Raw genomic sequence first — 16,301 nt, forward strand, 5'->3', positions numbered from 1 at the left:
ACATACAAAATGTGTCTCTTCAGTTCCTAAACTCTTACTTAGTGTTGCTGAAAAAGGTGATGCAACACAACCATTATTACTTACATGCAGCATACATGTAAATAATGATTTTCATGATCTGAACATAGATCCACGTAGAGAGCTTCGTACATAATTTAATACTATACTAAGTGTGTGTTAACACTATGACAGTCTGGGAGTCAAATTCATCCCAAGGACCATGCTATGCTCAAAGAAACTAAAAACCCAAGAGCTACATCTCAGACGCTACAGGCCTCAGTTAGCATGTTAAATCTTAAAGTTCATGACACTTTTTTTTTTTTTTTTTTAATCACCTAACAAGTACAGCTCGTTTTGAAGGTTTTTCCAAAAGACAGCTTCTCCTAACTAAAAAGGACATGACAACACAGTTTAGGTTTGCAAAAGTGCATCTGAATAAGTTACAAGCTTTCTGGAAAAATGACCTTTGGACAGACGAGACCAAACTAGAGATGTCGGCACAGCACCACGTTTGGGAAAAACCAAATGCAGCAAATCAGTAAAAACACCTCATACCAACTGTCAAGCATGGTGGTAGAAAGATGATGATTTGGACTCACTTTGCAGCTACAGGACTGATGCACATTACGATCATTGAGTCGACCACAAACTCCTCTGTATACCAAATTATTCTACACAATCATCCCAAGCACACCACTAAAGGTACAGGAGAGTGGCTAAACAAAAAGAAAATATAATCAAGGTGTTGCACGGCCTAGTCGAAGTCCAACCAGAGTCTGACTGAAATGCTGTGGTGGGACTTTAAGAGAGCTGTGCATACATGACTGCCTGTAAACCTCAGTGAACTGAAGCGACTTCCATCAGTCATACAGGCGAGCATACAGAATGAGCACTTCACGTTGTTGTAGAAGCACCTTTGGCAGCAAACTACTGAGTCATGCAGTGTGCTTAGCTTTTCACAGGACTGCAGAGAGTCGTGTGACAACTTTCTTTGACTGTAAATAGGTGGCATGCATCTTCTCATCTAACCCCTGGCAAGAGGCTGAATAAGTTTCTCTTATTTCCTGAAACCATTTCTTTGAAACAGACTTCAAACAGCAGTAGCAGTGAACCAGACTGAAAAAACTCAAATCGCTGCTTTGGTACCGAGGCTGGGAGAAGAAAGACTGACGAAGCACAAAAGACTTATTTTTACAACTACATTTATTTAAAAAAAACAAAAACAAACAAAAAAAGCGCCCAATGTCTCACCAGGGATGAGACAGTTCATGGAGAGAGACAGTTTTTAAAAGCATACAAACCAGCAAACTGTTAATCTAGCAGCATCCAAATGTTGGAATCTCCAAAATCATCATTTATATATTTAAATATATAGTTTTGTTGTTGTTTTTCTTTTTTTTTTTGCCCCGGCAAGCTACACACTTTACAACATACACAGAGCTTCATCTCTCCTTAGTGGAGAAAAAACAAAACAAATACCTTTAATAAAATAAACAACTTTAGGTTAAATAAGCTTAAATAATAGTGTTAAATACAAGACACTTCTGTGGCAGGTATGTACAGAAAATAAACACATTTGGCATTGTAAGTGTGGTTCACTGGCGCTTGCTCTAATGCTCTAGAAACCACTGCATAAGAACACATTTTCCTGTGATAAACTACACACACACACACACACACACACACACTCACATAAACTCTCTCTCTCTGACACACACACATTTTTTTTTTTTTTCCTATCAGTGAGCCACAGACAAGGCGTGTGTTTACAAAAAGGACTAAAAGCAAAGAGAAACAATCCACCGACAACCAAGAGTTTTAGGCACAGTCTCTTCCTCGTTTCATAAATACACGTCAAATACAACTGCGACTCGACAGGAACTCTTCACGCTTGTGGTAACTTCTTTTATTAAAAAACAAAAAATTTAAATAAAAAAACCAAAACAAAACACAGTTTTGTAACTACCACTTTGTTATTGCTAGGACATTGTGACAGTGAAGGGAAACTAGTGACAAATGTGCGTAGGGAAAAGCACCTTTAAAACATCAAAATTACTGCCATGTGACCCTACATTACAACACAGAGGAAAGGAAAATGTGGAATTCATCAGAAACAAAACAAAAACAAAGAAACAAAAAGTCTGAAAAACAGCAAACCTCAAAACTTTTGCGACTTTGGAAACCAGAAAGCAGGAGAAGAAAGAAAGAAAAAAGATCTCAGTTGAGCTACATTCATTTCCCCCCCTCCCCGCCGTACGTTTCAAGAGCGCCACATGTGGATTCCTCTTGGTGCAAGCAGACAGTAAGTACCACTTCATTATGTCCAGTAAATTCCTCCCCTCCTCCCTCTCGCCTCGCCCCTCTATACTTTCCTGTGTCCGTGACGGCCGGCACAGAAACAGCTGTGTGACAGTGTGTGCAGTATGATACAGTACGGCTGAGTATACAGTACAGTAGACCGATGCGACATACGTAGGTAGGTAGATTATATGTTCACTACAGTAAATGAGCTTTACATTCCTCTACTGTAAGAAGATCCCGTGGACAGGCGGGGCCCTGGGTCGTCTTTCTTGATTCCTCTTTAGTGCTGGAGATGGAGGTGGGGGTGGTGTTTCCCCAAGAGCCTCGTTCACCAGTTAAATCAGACACGACCCTGCGCTTCAGACAGAGGACGATCCCAAAAGTAAAAGTCCAGATCGGGGTTTCAGGTTTCTCACCCAGGACTGCACGATAGTCTCCAAAACATGGGGTTGTTTGAAAGCGTCTTGATTACTCTTGGGAGCTGGTAATGGTTTGTTTTATAGTTTGTTTGCCTGTGGATCATCTGGGAGTCTTAAGTAGGAGTAGAGTGGGTGCCCGTGAGGAATAAAGGCCATCATGCTTTCTCTCTCCCTCCCTCGCTCTGTGTCTTAGGGTTTCTTGTCGATGGTGTGAAAGAACCACTCTGTGAACTTCCTGAGCTGCGCCGCTGCGGTCTGGCTCTCCTCCTGCAGTCGCATGTTGTCCTGTCTCAGGTGCTGCACCTCTTCCTGTAGCATCGCCTTATCCTCTTTCTCCTGAAAACAGGGCACACACACACACGTGAACACACGCAATCAACGCGAAACACATGAGGCAAAAAATAAATGGATACAAAAGAGGCTGATAAAAGCCCCGCTATTACAAGAACATCCGTCTTTCGTCAGCGTGGTGTAAATGGGAGGCATTAACATGGCAAAGCAGCCCTTCCTCTGTTCTGATAAAAGCGCATTTCCTCTCTCCATTTTAAGCACATTAGTGTAGGTGGGGAAACGTTGGGCTGGGACACAATAAGAAAAGGAAGCGGGATATTGAATTAAGTGGATGAGTTTGTATTACACAGACCTCGGGGCACGCATTACTCAGTGTCTGTTCATCTGAGCTGTGGGACACCGACATGTGTCGTTTGCTAATGTGCGAAAGGAGCGCACCAAGGCGACAAAAACATAATCGACAAAAGGATGACGCGGACTCACCTTTCTGAGGTCGTGCTGCAGCTGCCTCAGGATCACCTCTAACTGGTTGACTTTGCCAGTGAGTGTGGAGGGGGAGCTGTTTGTGGGGTAACACCGAAGAGGACGGTGCCAAGAGTCATTTATTTACACGAAATGAAACAATAATGACAGTTTAGCTAACAGTCAATATTCACTTAGTTCTTGTGTGTGTGTGTGTCAGTGAAGCTTACTCTGCTCCCAGCGCCGCTCCTTCCGCCTCCACCACCCGTCTGGTCAGCTCTCTCGAGATCTGCAGAGCCTCGACCCGCTGCATGTCAGTCATGGTGCAGAAGGACGCCACGCGCTGGTCTGGGAAAAGAACAGGTGAAGTAATGGGTCATGATCTGCCTTTGACATCGAAAACAGGAAATCTGTTAAACTAAAACAGAACAGATAAACACACTTGCACACGCATTCCCGAGTGGATGGGACGATTCATTCATGGCTTGTATGAATGGATGGCTCTGGTTTAGTGCACTTGCAAAAGCAGTCCTGCCTTGCTGAGAGATTTATAACCGGATAGCAGGGAACAAGGTAGTAAACAGAGCATTTCTAGACTACTACAGATAAAGTCAGTCCCTGGGGTGTTGCTCCAGTGCCCTCACCCCTCCAAGTTTCCTCTGACAGCTGTTTGGCTCATAATGGGCTGGATCCCAGGGAGCTGTAGGACACCAGTCATGCTTGTTTTACCATATCAGGCCCTTAAGCTTTGTCAAAGCTCCATGGAAAACCCAAACTTGGCATGTTACCCTTGGGGCCTGCTCAGTTTTAAGGCCTAATGCTTGTTTCTTTAGAAACCTGTCTTTCTCAAGCCCTTATCTGAGGCTAAAGATGGGGTGGGGGGGTGGGGGGTGGTTCTGCATATTCATAGAAAAAGATTAAGGAAACCCTTCCATTAATTTAGCCCCCAAATGAAAGCTAATCCACTCGAAGACAAAAGCTGGCCGAGCCCAAAGTTGGTTTTTCAGATGAGTCAGGGACGGGAGAGCAAGTCTTCATTTGCATATGAATGAACATCTTCCTTCATATTCGATGGCTGCATCAGAAAGATTAAAGACTTCTAGGAAAAGCGGAGACAAGTGCAGAAAAGCAGCTTGCCGTTTTTGCGTGTCCCGGGGTTCATACTTACTGGACAGAAAGACAGATTACAGAGAAGAGAATCTATGCTGCACACTGCATGCGAAAGCATTCAGCGACTGCACCAACATGCTTTGTTGTTCAAATCTACAAAAAAAAAAAAAAAAAAAAAAAGCCTATTTTCACTTCCATCTGCTGCTTCTTGCAAAAGTCAAAGAGAGCACAGTAGTTTTAATTTTTTCAGTTTGTTTTTTTTATATAGTGCAAGCCAATCCAAACTGTCTTTTTGCATCATAAAAATGAGCCGTCTCTCAGGATCCACATGACTAAGGGTTATGAATGTCGTGAATGCTTTACATCTAAGCCAGCCTCTTTCCCCACTGGCTCTAAACAAAGCTGGTTAAACATACATGACACAATGGCAGCCCCGAGCCACTTTCTGCCCGGCAACAAGGCCCCTGGTTTACACAGCGTTTTTTCTGGGCCAGCGCGGCTGCCGTGACAACTGCCTTGCCGCTGCCACTCAGACTGTGCATCAACTCTGCTGATTCGTCTCTCGTTAAATGACAAGACTGCGGGCCGTGCGGCAAGAAATGCATCAAAGGAGAATCTCCACAAAAGACTTCGTTAATTATGACAAACAAATGATTACATGCTATGTTGCCTGCTCACTGGTCCAGGGTCAAGGTGGAAAAAAAGAAAAAAAAAAAAAATACTCATGGCATGTGCGCAGGTCTGTGATAAATGGGAAATACACCGGCATGAGACTGGTCCAAAAAAGGTATTTAAATTAGAAAAGAGATTACGATGCAAATGAGTGGTTTAAATGTACGATTGGGGGGGGGAATAATCAGCTTTAAGTTTTTGACAGGAAGACAACCTATAAGTCTACATGAAAGCTTCATATCTAAATTTCTCGTCCCAGAGCTGAATACCAACAAACCCCCCGAAATGGAAAAGTCTGTTTCTTTCAGAAGATCACATTTGGACCTGGTGGTCAAGAGGGGAGCATAAATCATCCCAAACTTAACAAACGAAACCTTAACCATAACAGAAAAGCAGCAACACTCTGAAAACCCGAATGATGACTTGCTGGCCTTATGGTGGGAAGATTAGCTCCATGTCAGTGCTGAGAAATGATGGCTTTGTTCTTAATAGGAAATTGCAAAGGGGCCTGGGGTAGAGGTGCAAAAAGCAGGAGGATTCCCAAAAGTAAGCTCCGGAAGCACTTAGGAGCAACTAGAAGAAAACACATAGCTCACACAAATCTGCACATTCAAGCAAGCGGGCACTTGCAGATTACAAAACACACAGTCACACACGCTAAGCAGCCAGGAGGAGGGGGTGGGGAGTAGAAGTGGATTACACAAGGTGCCAGCAGCTTCATCCAGGCTGGTTACCTTCGAAGGCTCGTGCTGCATCGACCAGGTGAGACCAGTCCAGCCCAGAGGCAGTGTCAGGGAGGGGCATGAGGCCCGGGTCGCTGAACTTGGACCTGTCCGCCAAGGAGCCGTCAGAGAACCAAAACTCATCTGCAGAGACAGGCAGGCACGCCGATCAGTGTCTAGGCCTGGCCTGAGTTTAGGGCTAATCGTTGAGTCACCCATCAGTTTGCATCAGACAAAAGGGGTTAGGGGAAAGGAATGGGGAGGGGGACGTGAGGGGGGGGAAGCCAGAGAGACAATTTGAAGCGGGATGGCTTTTGTCTAGCCTAACTCCTGCCAAACGCCTAATCTATATTCGCTCATCTGGCGAAATCCTCCAGCAGGTTGGGAACCTTTTGAAAAGCCAAGTTCTGGATTTGTGTAACAGCATGATAGGCAAGAGTCACATTAAAACCACCTTCTCTGTGTGGCACTCGCGAGTCGCTGTCTTAGGGGCGATAAACCACTTGTCTAAGTGAATGTCTTCATGTTTCAATCAATAACTCCTTTCCCTCCCCTCTGTCCCTCCTGCCCCCCCTCAGCCCTGAAAGACAGAGAATGCAATAAACAAGCTCCCACTCTGCAGAGAGGCATTTAGAAAAGCATGAGTGGAGAAGCAGAGAAGAGACACAAAGAGCTTGAGGTGACACTGACACTCTCCTTTCAATTTACCCAGCGTCTTGGAGCTTGAGTAATTCACTGTTTACCAAATTGGGGCTGCTTCAGTACGGGAAAGGGAGAGCCTGTGCTCTCAACTACCCTTCAAAACAATCAGGAATCCAGGCAGGCAGAAGAGGCCGAAGAGAAAAAAACCATCTTTCCAAAAGCCATTTTCTATCTAAGGACAGCAGCGGGAGATGGAAAAGGGATGGTACGAAAATGAGACAGGAGGGACAGAGAGGGGTGGCTGGCAGGGACTGATGAGTGAATGAAACATTATGTATGACAGACATTGTGACATTCCTCATGGAAAAATAGGCATGTTCATGTCAGAGATCCTAAAGCAGCAGGCAGGACATCACACCTCTCATCGCTAATACATATTCAGTGGATGCTGGGAGACAGTGGAGCAGGGAATATTAGCCAGCAGTGACAGGTGTCTGCTTAATGCAGACGGAGCGGCAGGTCCCTTGCAAGTAGTGAGCAGCCTCACCCATTTCCAATTAGATGACTATATTGAGGAGTGCTGCTGGAGTGTGTACCAGTTGTGCTTATGATATCAGCAAGGACTCAAGTGGCTCTTTGAACGAGTCTCGATATCCTGGCTCTTATCCGGTGCCAGAGAAGAGGATTGATAATCCAGCAGCGTCACTGAGAAAAGTGTGTATTAGCCTTCCTGTCTTCTGTTTGTGTGTTTTTTCAGCGAGCCGGCCCGTCGAGCGTTTCGTTGGTGTACTTACTCCGCAGGTTCGACGCGCCCTGGTTGTGGATCATGCGAGGCGGCAGCGTGCTGTGGTAAGGTGGGGTGGTGCTGAATAGGATGTCGTTAGGCATGGCTTGGTCCAGCATGGAGCTGTGCGAGCTGGCGTACGACGAGCCTTTCCGGTTACTGGACACGCTCTCGTCGGACAGCGTTCGGTACAGCGAGCGTCTGGGGGACAAGCTGTCCACTGCTGATACCTGAGAAGATCAGAACAATTTGTCAAGCATTACTCATAACAAAGAAAACAATCCTAGATGCACATTCCCCATGCTCTGCCTTTCCTCGGCACAGGAGGCATACACGATTGGGCGACTGGGTGGGCTAAACGGGGAACATCCGGGGGAGAGGTGGCAGGAATCATTTACAGTCTATGCGTTCAGGAAAATGCAGTTGGATTGAGCACAGCTGGAGAACGTCTGGAAGACGGGGAATAACAGGGCTGGAGGAGGTGGTGACAGAAGCCACTGCACTGTGGCAACAAGTAGTCGCTGAGTTTAATGCTAAAGCAGAGTGCAGGTTTCACAAAGCGAGACGGAAAGGAAAAAAACATGAAGAGGCAGTCGAGAAGTCTTTAAGATGGTGAGGAGGATACAGACAACTGGGTGAACTAACCACAGTGTCGTATACATGTGTGAGACTGACATCTGGACAATTACAAGGATAATTGTGGGTAATTTAACTTAAACAAAAAAGCAAGTATAAAACAATATTCTGTCTTGTGTTTGTCTGCACATCTGAAGTTTGCCTGCCTTCCAGTATTTTGGTATAATAGTGCAATTAGAGAGCTCATATAGCAGAGACAAGCAGGGGCCAAATCAGAACGATGCATGCTGTGATCAAAGAGAGCATGAGGTCAGAATAAACAATTATAAAAGCTGTTAGGGCTTGAAAAGTAGCATCACCCTGAGGGGATGTCTTTTGGAGAGAGAATTACATGGGATATCACTGCAAAGACACCACTGTGTTACAGCTGGCCACAGTTTTGACAGAGCATCTCCTCTTTAAACCCAGAAAACCACAAAGCCAGATCCCATCCATTATGTTGCTGTTCAGCTAACATAAATGCAGCAGCGACGACATCAAAAGTAGCCACAAATGATATGCGGAGCATTTGGCCAGATGGGTAAACGTCTCCCCTTGCTTCCCAGCTGTAACCTACACTAGACTAGTAAACCCGCAAAGCCAACACCCAGCCATCTCCATTTCAAAGACAAATCCCACGGTGAGAATTTAACAAACATCTTGTCTGTCTTTAAAGTGAGAAATATATACAGGAATTCAAAGCAATGCACATCTACTGCCTCTAAAGACCACCTCAGAGGCTTTAGCTTGACAAGGTTGTCTCTTATTGCAAGTTTTCCCACCCAACTTTACAAGATTAGACTCCCGAGGCTCTCGCTCATCAAAACAACTTTAAAACAGGATTTGCTGATCCTATATAAAGCATAAGAGCGCAGATTTAGAGCACCCATAAATGGAGTCACGGCAAATGAAAGCAATTCCAATTGGGCTTAATGTTTTTCTTTATAAAGCAATCTATTTAGTACATCAAAACAAGCTCTCTGAAAACATCCTGGCACTGGTTAACTGTACCTGCTGTGCACATTTGGAGAAAATACTGTATTAATAAAACCTGCAAGATTATTGACTATTATAGTATGCCTAAATCCACCTCAGCTGGCAACAGTCTCAGCCTGCTTCGGGGCTGTACGGGCTTTGAATTCTTTTGTAGAGCAGCAACACTCTTATCAGTCAAAGCAGCAGTGGCACATCCACCTAGATTTTCCTGATTTTCCCGACTTTTTTTTTTTTTTTCCTTCGCTGCCCGCACCAAACAAAGACCCAATGACGTGCCACTCGGGAGGATGTGTTGGACAACCACCTTTTCAGATCGTTCTTCTTTCTTTCCCACAGGAGGTTCAAAAGAGGAACACTGTGGGCAAATAAGCTGTGAACGGCCTTTCCTTTACGTCAGCCACACAATGGTCTGCCTGTCCATAGAAGGTCGTCCCAGCGGACACTGTGGCTGGCAAGGAAAATCTGTCTGCACCTGCTCAGCCACACAAAGAAAGGCCACGGGCGAGTACCGGAAATGACACATGCGTTAACCTTTACTATAGAATCTGTTTCATTAACTGACAAATCATCAGTTCAGACTGTTTTATATAAGAATTAGAAATAAACCAACCGTGTTTCCAGCACCATATAATTACTGTGATTTGATGACTTTATGTGCCAGCTGATGACTGAAAACACAGTGAAGCTGCTCCCAGAAAAGAACAGTATGTGTTTATTGGGAACATATGTGTATATGCTCCTCCCAGATTGTTGCTCCGCGCACTACATTATCACACCAAATCTGACAGGAGAGTGTGACAGCAGAGGTCCTGTTGCTCGGTGAATCTGACAATCAGTGCACCTTTGTACTGGCTACTTTCTTTATTCGTGGGAAGCAAAGTTACATCAATATTATGTGTATCCAAACAAGCTCAACACGCATGCTTTCATTTGAGACAGGTGCTGACGCTGCCTAGTTGTCTTGCAAGCGCCAGATTTTGTAAACCATAAGCTCGATGGTTGGAGGCAAGACAAACGAATCAGTGGACTGCTGCTTCGTGTTAGGGACGAGGCCTGTCTGTGACAGAGGACATGCCCGTCTTCTCCGGGGAACTGAAGTGCATTTGTATTAGAATTGAGCAGCATCCAAGAATAACCCATTTGTACATCTCCAGAGTCCCTTCCTGGTAGATAATGGATGGGGGGGATGGTGCAGGGAACTCGAGATGCAATTAATAGAGACTGCAGGACCCAGAAACATCAAACATCGATGTGCTCTCTGGAACTTCCTGCCTTTAATCCATGACATCCCGACTGAGTAAACTCAGCGCCTTGTTAGAAATTAAATTAACCAAACACTGTGCCAGTCAGTGGTGACTGAAAGGGTCCTGTGTCCAGAGAGAGAGTGAGAGGGAGGAATCCTATCAGCAGTGCCAGCATATGTTTGTCCTGCTTTCACTGGATTCCCAGCAAGAGATTTTCAGGTCTGGTTCTGCACTGGATTTATTCAAAAGGAGGAAGTCTGAGGTTTTTGTAGATACATCGTGTCAGTATAATAACAGAATTGTGAAGTGACATTTATTTGCATATTACACAGGACATCATAATAATGATAAATTAGAGGTTAGGGTTTCATTAATGCCCTCACCTTGCGACTCCTGTCTTCTCCTGGCGGGCTGTCGGGCAGCATCATTTTAACGTATTCCTCTTTCGAGAGTCTCTGCAGAGATTTTCCATCCCGCTCAGTGGCCTGGAGCCGGCATGCGGCCTCTTGTGCGTACAACTGCCTGTAGATGACACAGAGGGCAAAGAAGAGCATGGCTCATCACTAGGGTCACACAAAATACATCCCAAGGGGGGCAGCCTTGGAGCCATCACAGCTTGGGTTCAGAGGTAATCCCAGCTACTTAGAGAACAGGGACAGGGATCCGTCTTATCATGCCAACATCAGGCGCTTCCCTGCTCCATGCTAGTCAGGTGAATGCAGGATAACGGGGATGGAAAAGGACCAAGGGAGGGAACTTATTTCCAAATCTTACCCTGTTCCACATCACTGTGCCAAAACCATGATTACACAGGCTGCAAATAAAATCCAGCCAAGCACTGTGAGAGGTAGAAGGGAAAACAAGGGTTTGGGACAGAAATGACTTCCAGAAACAAGCGGAAAGCACCAACTAAAGGAGTGTTCACAACAACAACAACAGAGGGAGACATGAGAGCTGTTAGACAGGGCTGGAGAAGGACCCACAAGAGGTGACATGTTTTGTTAGCAGTGTGGTTGTCAGCAGGGTTTTTTCTGAGAACATTTAAATGATTCTGAGGGTGTGGAGAGTTTACGGGGGAGGTTACAGGGCACGGAAGATGTGCCCGACCAGGCTGGTGAAGTCATGTGGCTGTGAGACCTCTGCTTTAAGTGAGCAGCCTGAGCTTGACACACTGAGTGCTGTTGGCAGGCTGTTAGGTGGCCGCAGGGAGATTCGCTAGATGGTTAGACGATGGGACAGCCTAGTTATGACGGCTACCTCCAGACACTGTTGCTGAGAGCCGCACTGTATTAAGCTTTTGGCAACACGGAGAACAGTTCCTAAATATATGTACCGTGTTTGCTCTATTGTGTTTGGCAGAAAAATAAGTGCAGTTAACTGAATTTTGTACACTCGTTGTTTGATGCCAAAAACTGCAGCAAAAAGTCCTCTGTTTTCCCACTCTACCTTGACCTGTCCATTTTCGCCTGAAGTAATTGAGCCATAATTATGAGAAAACTGGAACAACATTAAAGCCCTCATCTTTGGAGTTAAATATTACTCTGCTGTGCACTGGCATCTGTTAAATGCCTACAGTATATAATTAACTTCTCAAGGGGCAGTGAAAAAGAAAGAATGTACGTTTTCATCCACCTGTTTTTAATACAAAGTCAGAGCTTGTGAAAAAGATGATAAAATTATTTTAGACTTAGTCCAGTTAGAAACAGCAGAGAGATCCAAAAGAGAAGGAAGTATAAGTGTTAATAGCTGTTTGATGCTTAATATTGTGATGCCTTCTTTCGTTTCTCCTATCATGGACAAGCCATAGATGCAGTGGTGCACAAGATTCTTTGTTTTTCTTTTGGGCTAAAGACTCTTAACAGTGGAGAAAAATTTTAAGGACCCCACACATAATGTAACCAGCCATCCAACCATTCAATTCATTGTCTGTCATGCCAATGTGAGGTTGTCATGGGGTACACAGGGTACACAACCTGGGCAGGGCGCTAGTCTGTCGCTCCGCTAACAGAGAGAATGACAATTTTTACACCTACAGCTATTTAAGAGTTTGCTCTGGATTTGAACGCAGGGCCTCATTCTTGATGTGAGGTGACGCTGCTAACCGCCACACCACCATGCCTTCCAGTATCTGGACTGACTCAAATATTTCTCCACGCTCATAGGTTAGCTGGCTAATATGCCGAGCTAAAATGTAGCAGAAATGGTTCACAGCACTCATAGAGAAGCAAATAGTTTAATCGCAGATAGAAAAGTGTTTCTATTGGCCTTCAGATAATGTGAGGTGGAGTCATAGCTATAATATGCATGTATAAAGCTGGGAATACTCTGTCCCAGACGAAACATAACCAAAGGGAAGCAATTGTGATGATAGCTTTGGTTGTGGTTATTAAAATTAAACTTCTAATAGAGATTTAAGCAGAGAGACTGAGAAGATATTAGATGGACAGTACACAGCAGTATGAATCTGTAGTGGAAATGTCACAGTCACTCATGCACAGCTGGTTGCTGTCCACTTTGAGCATGGTCCACAAGGCAGAACCAGCACTTGACACCGGAGGAGTGGGGGTACAAAGAGGGCGGGGCAGTGTGCGGGGTAAGCAGGCGGTGTCAGATCAGGACCACAGGGTTCACTCTTAACTGTGTACCTTGAACGCTCAGACAGCATTGTGAGAAGGAAGGTTAACAAGCTTTCCGCTCCTCTGAAACAAGAAGCAGAAGCAAGAAAGAAAGAGCCCACAGTTAGAAGCACCGTTACACATCCAGCCTCACACACAGCATTAGAACAAATGAGAAAACTTTTTAGAATTGGGGGGAAAGAGAAACTTCATTATGTTAGGACAATATCTGTGAGTAATATTAGGCCATTTATCACGAGGCGCTGTTATGTAAGATGAAATAAAACGGTAGGAATATATAAACAAACAATGGGGTGGGTAAACTGAATTACGGAGCTTTTTCATAAGTCGGCAGAAGATGACTTCAGTGCATGCGATCAATCACACAACCGTAAGTAGCAAATTTCACAGCCTAAATGAAATTACTTGGGAGCTGGAGCACGGGGTTCCTTCCAGGGCAAAATCTCACACTCTCTCTTGCAAAACACGCCCCGCTCGCAAACATCCTCCAAATCAGTGCACACAGACAGACACACACACACAGCTACACTCACACCGTAAAAGCTGTTTCGCTTTCACCATCAATGGCTCTCTGTTCTCTACAGCAAAACCATTTAATCACCCGACAGATACAGTCAGTCATCACTGCTCACACAGACTGAGGATTGCATAAATTCATCTTCTGTGCGATACAGGCTATTGTGCAGATGGGCGTCCTCAGACTACATGTGCGACTGCGTGCGTGTTCCTGTGTGTGTCTTGATGCTTGGCTCCCAGCAGAGATGGTCGAGCCTGGCGATCCACAGGGACGCGGCTTCACGGGAGCGATCATAAACCGTAAGTGACATGTGCCAAGTGTATTATGTCCGCAGCTTCACTGAGCTTATTTATTTTGTGGCTGTCTGCTTCAATCAAGGCCACTCTGTGTAGGCTGATCGTGGCGTTGGGTTTGAGGTGGAGATGCAGCAGTAAGACGGAGAAAAATGTGCTGACAAGAGCGCGATTAAAGGGTGTTTTATTTAAATGTGCCTACTAGCTAGTGATAAAATCGCTGTGAAGCACGTGAGTTGAAACCTCTTTGTTTTTGTAGTTTTTTTGCACATTTGCTGATGTTCTCACACATGCTCTTCTTGCTTTCACCCTCACATACACTCACCCACACTCTGAAATGTTGGGAGGTTCCTCAGTGCTGTGGGCGGCATCATCATCATCATCATCATCAGTCGCCTTCGCGCCCACTGTGAATTTGCAACTGGACTGTGTGCGTGCCTGTCCACAAGCCTCTGAGCCGGGCCCAAGCCCGGACCCCTGTACCAGCTCTGGCCCTGAGCTGCTGGTCTGGGGGATGGTGTACACCTTGGAGGAGTCAGCAGACATACAGTATCTGGCACCACGGGCCAGGGGACTGCCAGAGTGGTGTGAGCCACTGATCAAACAGCAGAAAGAAAAAAAGAAACAGAAAACAAAAAAAAAAGGCATAACATAACTCAAAAGTGACCACAAAATGAATGAATTTAAAAACAGAGAAACAAAAAGAGGCAAAATCATAACAAAAACATAAACAAGCATTAGCAATAGAAATGGTGCTAGAAACATGTCAGACGTAAAGAAACGACCTATTAGGATGACTTCTTTAAACGGAAAATGGTTTATGAATGGTCTCCATGCTGCCGGGGTCGCTACGCTTTTCCTTATTCTCTGTCATTTGTATCCTGTTACAAGGGTGAACACATGTAGGCTCAAACTGTGTTTCTGTGGGGCAACAGAGAAAGGAAGGAAGACTTTGGCTTTTACAGAGGGAGGAGTTCAAACAGCTCAGACAGAGGATCAATTTAAAAGGCACTAAGGCCCGATATAAGATAAGTACTGATTATGAATATTTTGAATCATGTGAATCACGCAAAGATACTTGCGTAGTTTCCTAAAAAATATGGAGCTGTTCATGAGGGCAATAAGCCCCCTTTTAATCTAAAAACATCAAATTGCCCTTCAACCTACACTGGAAGAGGATTCGGCTGCAGTTTGTCATGTGAATATTCCCCCTGAACTTTGTCCTTTCAGTATTTAGTCAAATATCAACTGACAAAACACATTAAAGGGTCAGTGCACTCAAATCACATGGAGGCATTTTCTGCTTATTTACAATGCTGTGCCTTAGGCTGATTTACAGGCTTACTTACGAGCAAACACAAAATAAAATAACTGCATGCCACGAGGAAAATACTATTATTTTTGTTAACTGGGGAACGTGACCCTTGAAGTTATGATCAAAAGGTCAAATACACACAGCTGTACAGCATTCATCTCGACTGAATGGTGTTTTTATATCACTTTACTTTATGTGATTCCTCGAATGTGTAAATGCTTTGCCTCTATCCAAATAATAAGCAAGATGATAAAGGATGGCGATGTCACACTCTGCAGTGATGTGAAAATGAGCCATGCATCAGGTAATGAACGCTGCCTTGCTTTGCTTTCTTTGCTCCTTTATCTTCCATTGGCCTTTCACATTTAAGCACTCCCCCTCTCCATACACAGTCTCACATCTGCTACAGCGTCCTTCATTATTTCCATAATTAATATGAAAGTGAATCGTTTGTGTGTGTGTCTGTTTTTTTTGTTTTTGCCTAATTAGGATTCATCTATTAGCTGCAGAGATGGACCTCAGATTTAGGTCCATAAAAGACGTTAGGGTTTTGCTACTCAAACATTCTTCTAAAACACCCTAAAGACATGAGAGCTCGCTTTGGCTGGAGGCACAACACACTGCTTTTCCATATTCATGCCCATCTGTGCCACACCCTGCAAATGTGCTCCTGCTGCTTCACTGTTTGCTCAGATGACACTCGGGTGTCAAAGACCATTACATAAAAGGTGGGAAGCATCAGAGCAGTCAAGGTGATGGCATGGGCTCTTTTCTCATTTCTGAGTGATATCCTGGCACTAGAGCTGGGCGATATGAGATTTTTTCATATCACGATATGTTTTTTTCATTTCAGGCGATAACGATATCTATCACGATATAAGCCAAATAACTATATTTGTAAGATTTAAATGTGCCGTTGCTCACAAGTAAAATGTGAAATAATCAGCAGCTTGTTTTTATTTAAATATTTATTTCCCATAATAAGTTCAACAGGGTAGATGTACTTAAGGAACATGAGACTTTTTCAGATAAATAAAGGCAAATATTGCAAACTACACAAAAGGCAGCCGCTAAAGCGTTTAAGTTTCAAAATAGAACAAACGAAACAGACTAAATTGTCAATTCCACTTAGAAACAAAATATTAATTCTAAAAATAAATCTTAGTTTGTTTTACAGAAGATCAGACAAAACTGACTAACTTTTGTCAATATCAAATAAACTGAGAACTAAAAGGAAATTCTCAATCTCTCCTTGTTGTATAGCTGAGCTTTTCAAACAGTT

General features: G+C 44.2%; 1 protein-coding gene across 5 annotated transcripts in view; it reads right to left on the minus strand.

Moving 5' to 3' along the window:
- Positions 1-1,185: 1,185 nt before the first annotated feature.
- sipa1l2a (signal-induced proliferation-associated 1like 2, genome duplicate a) overlaps positions 1,186-16,301 on the minus strand; it is an 82,289-nt gene continuing 67,173 nt past the window's right edge. For 2 of the 5 annotated variants that reach the window (XM_085297342.1, XM_085297343.1), the window contains exons 15-22: positions 14,030-14,299; positions 12,904-12,957; positions 10,642-10,780; positions 7,414-7,633; positions 5,990-6,121; positions 3,704-3,821; positions 3,495-3,570; positions 1,186-3,056 (exon numbers count right to left, since the gene is read on the minus strand). In XM_085297342.1, coding sequence (XP_085153468.1) covers positions 2,910-3,056; positions 3,495-3,570; positions 3,704-3,821; positions 5,990-6,121; positions 7,414-7,633; positions 10,642-10,780; positions 12,904-12,957; positions 14,030-14,299 — 1,156 coding nt within the window. In that variant the 3' untranslated portion in view covers positions 1,186-2,909. The remainder of the gene's footprint in view (positions 3,057-3,494; positions 3,571-3,703; positions 3,822-5,989; positions 6,122-7,413; positions 7,634-10,641; positions 10,781-12,903; positions 12,958-14,029; positions 14,300-16,301) is intronic. The other 3 variants (XM_085297345.1, XM_085297344.1, XM_085297347.1) reach the window with 3 other exon arrangements.

Source organism: Mchenga conophoros, linkage group LG13 (assembly GCF_057382185.1).
Source record: "Mchenga conophoros isolate Kocher_MC1m ecotype Shallow Benthic linkage group LG13, M_conophoros_male_GT1.1, whole genome shotgun sequence".
Lineage (NCBI taxonomy): Eukaryota > Metazoa > Chordata > Actinopteri > Cichliformes > Cichlidae > Mchenga > Mchenga conophoros.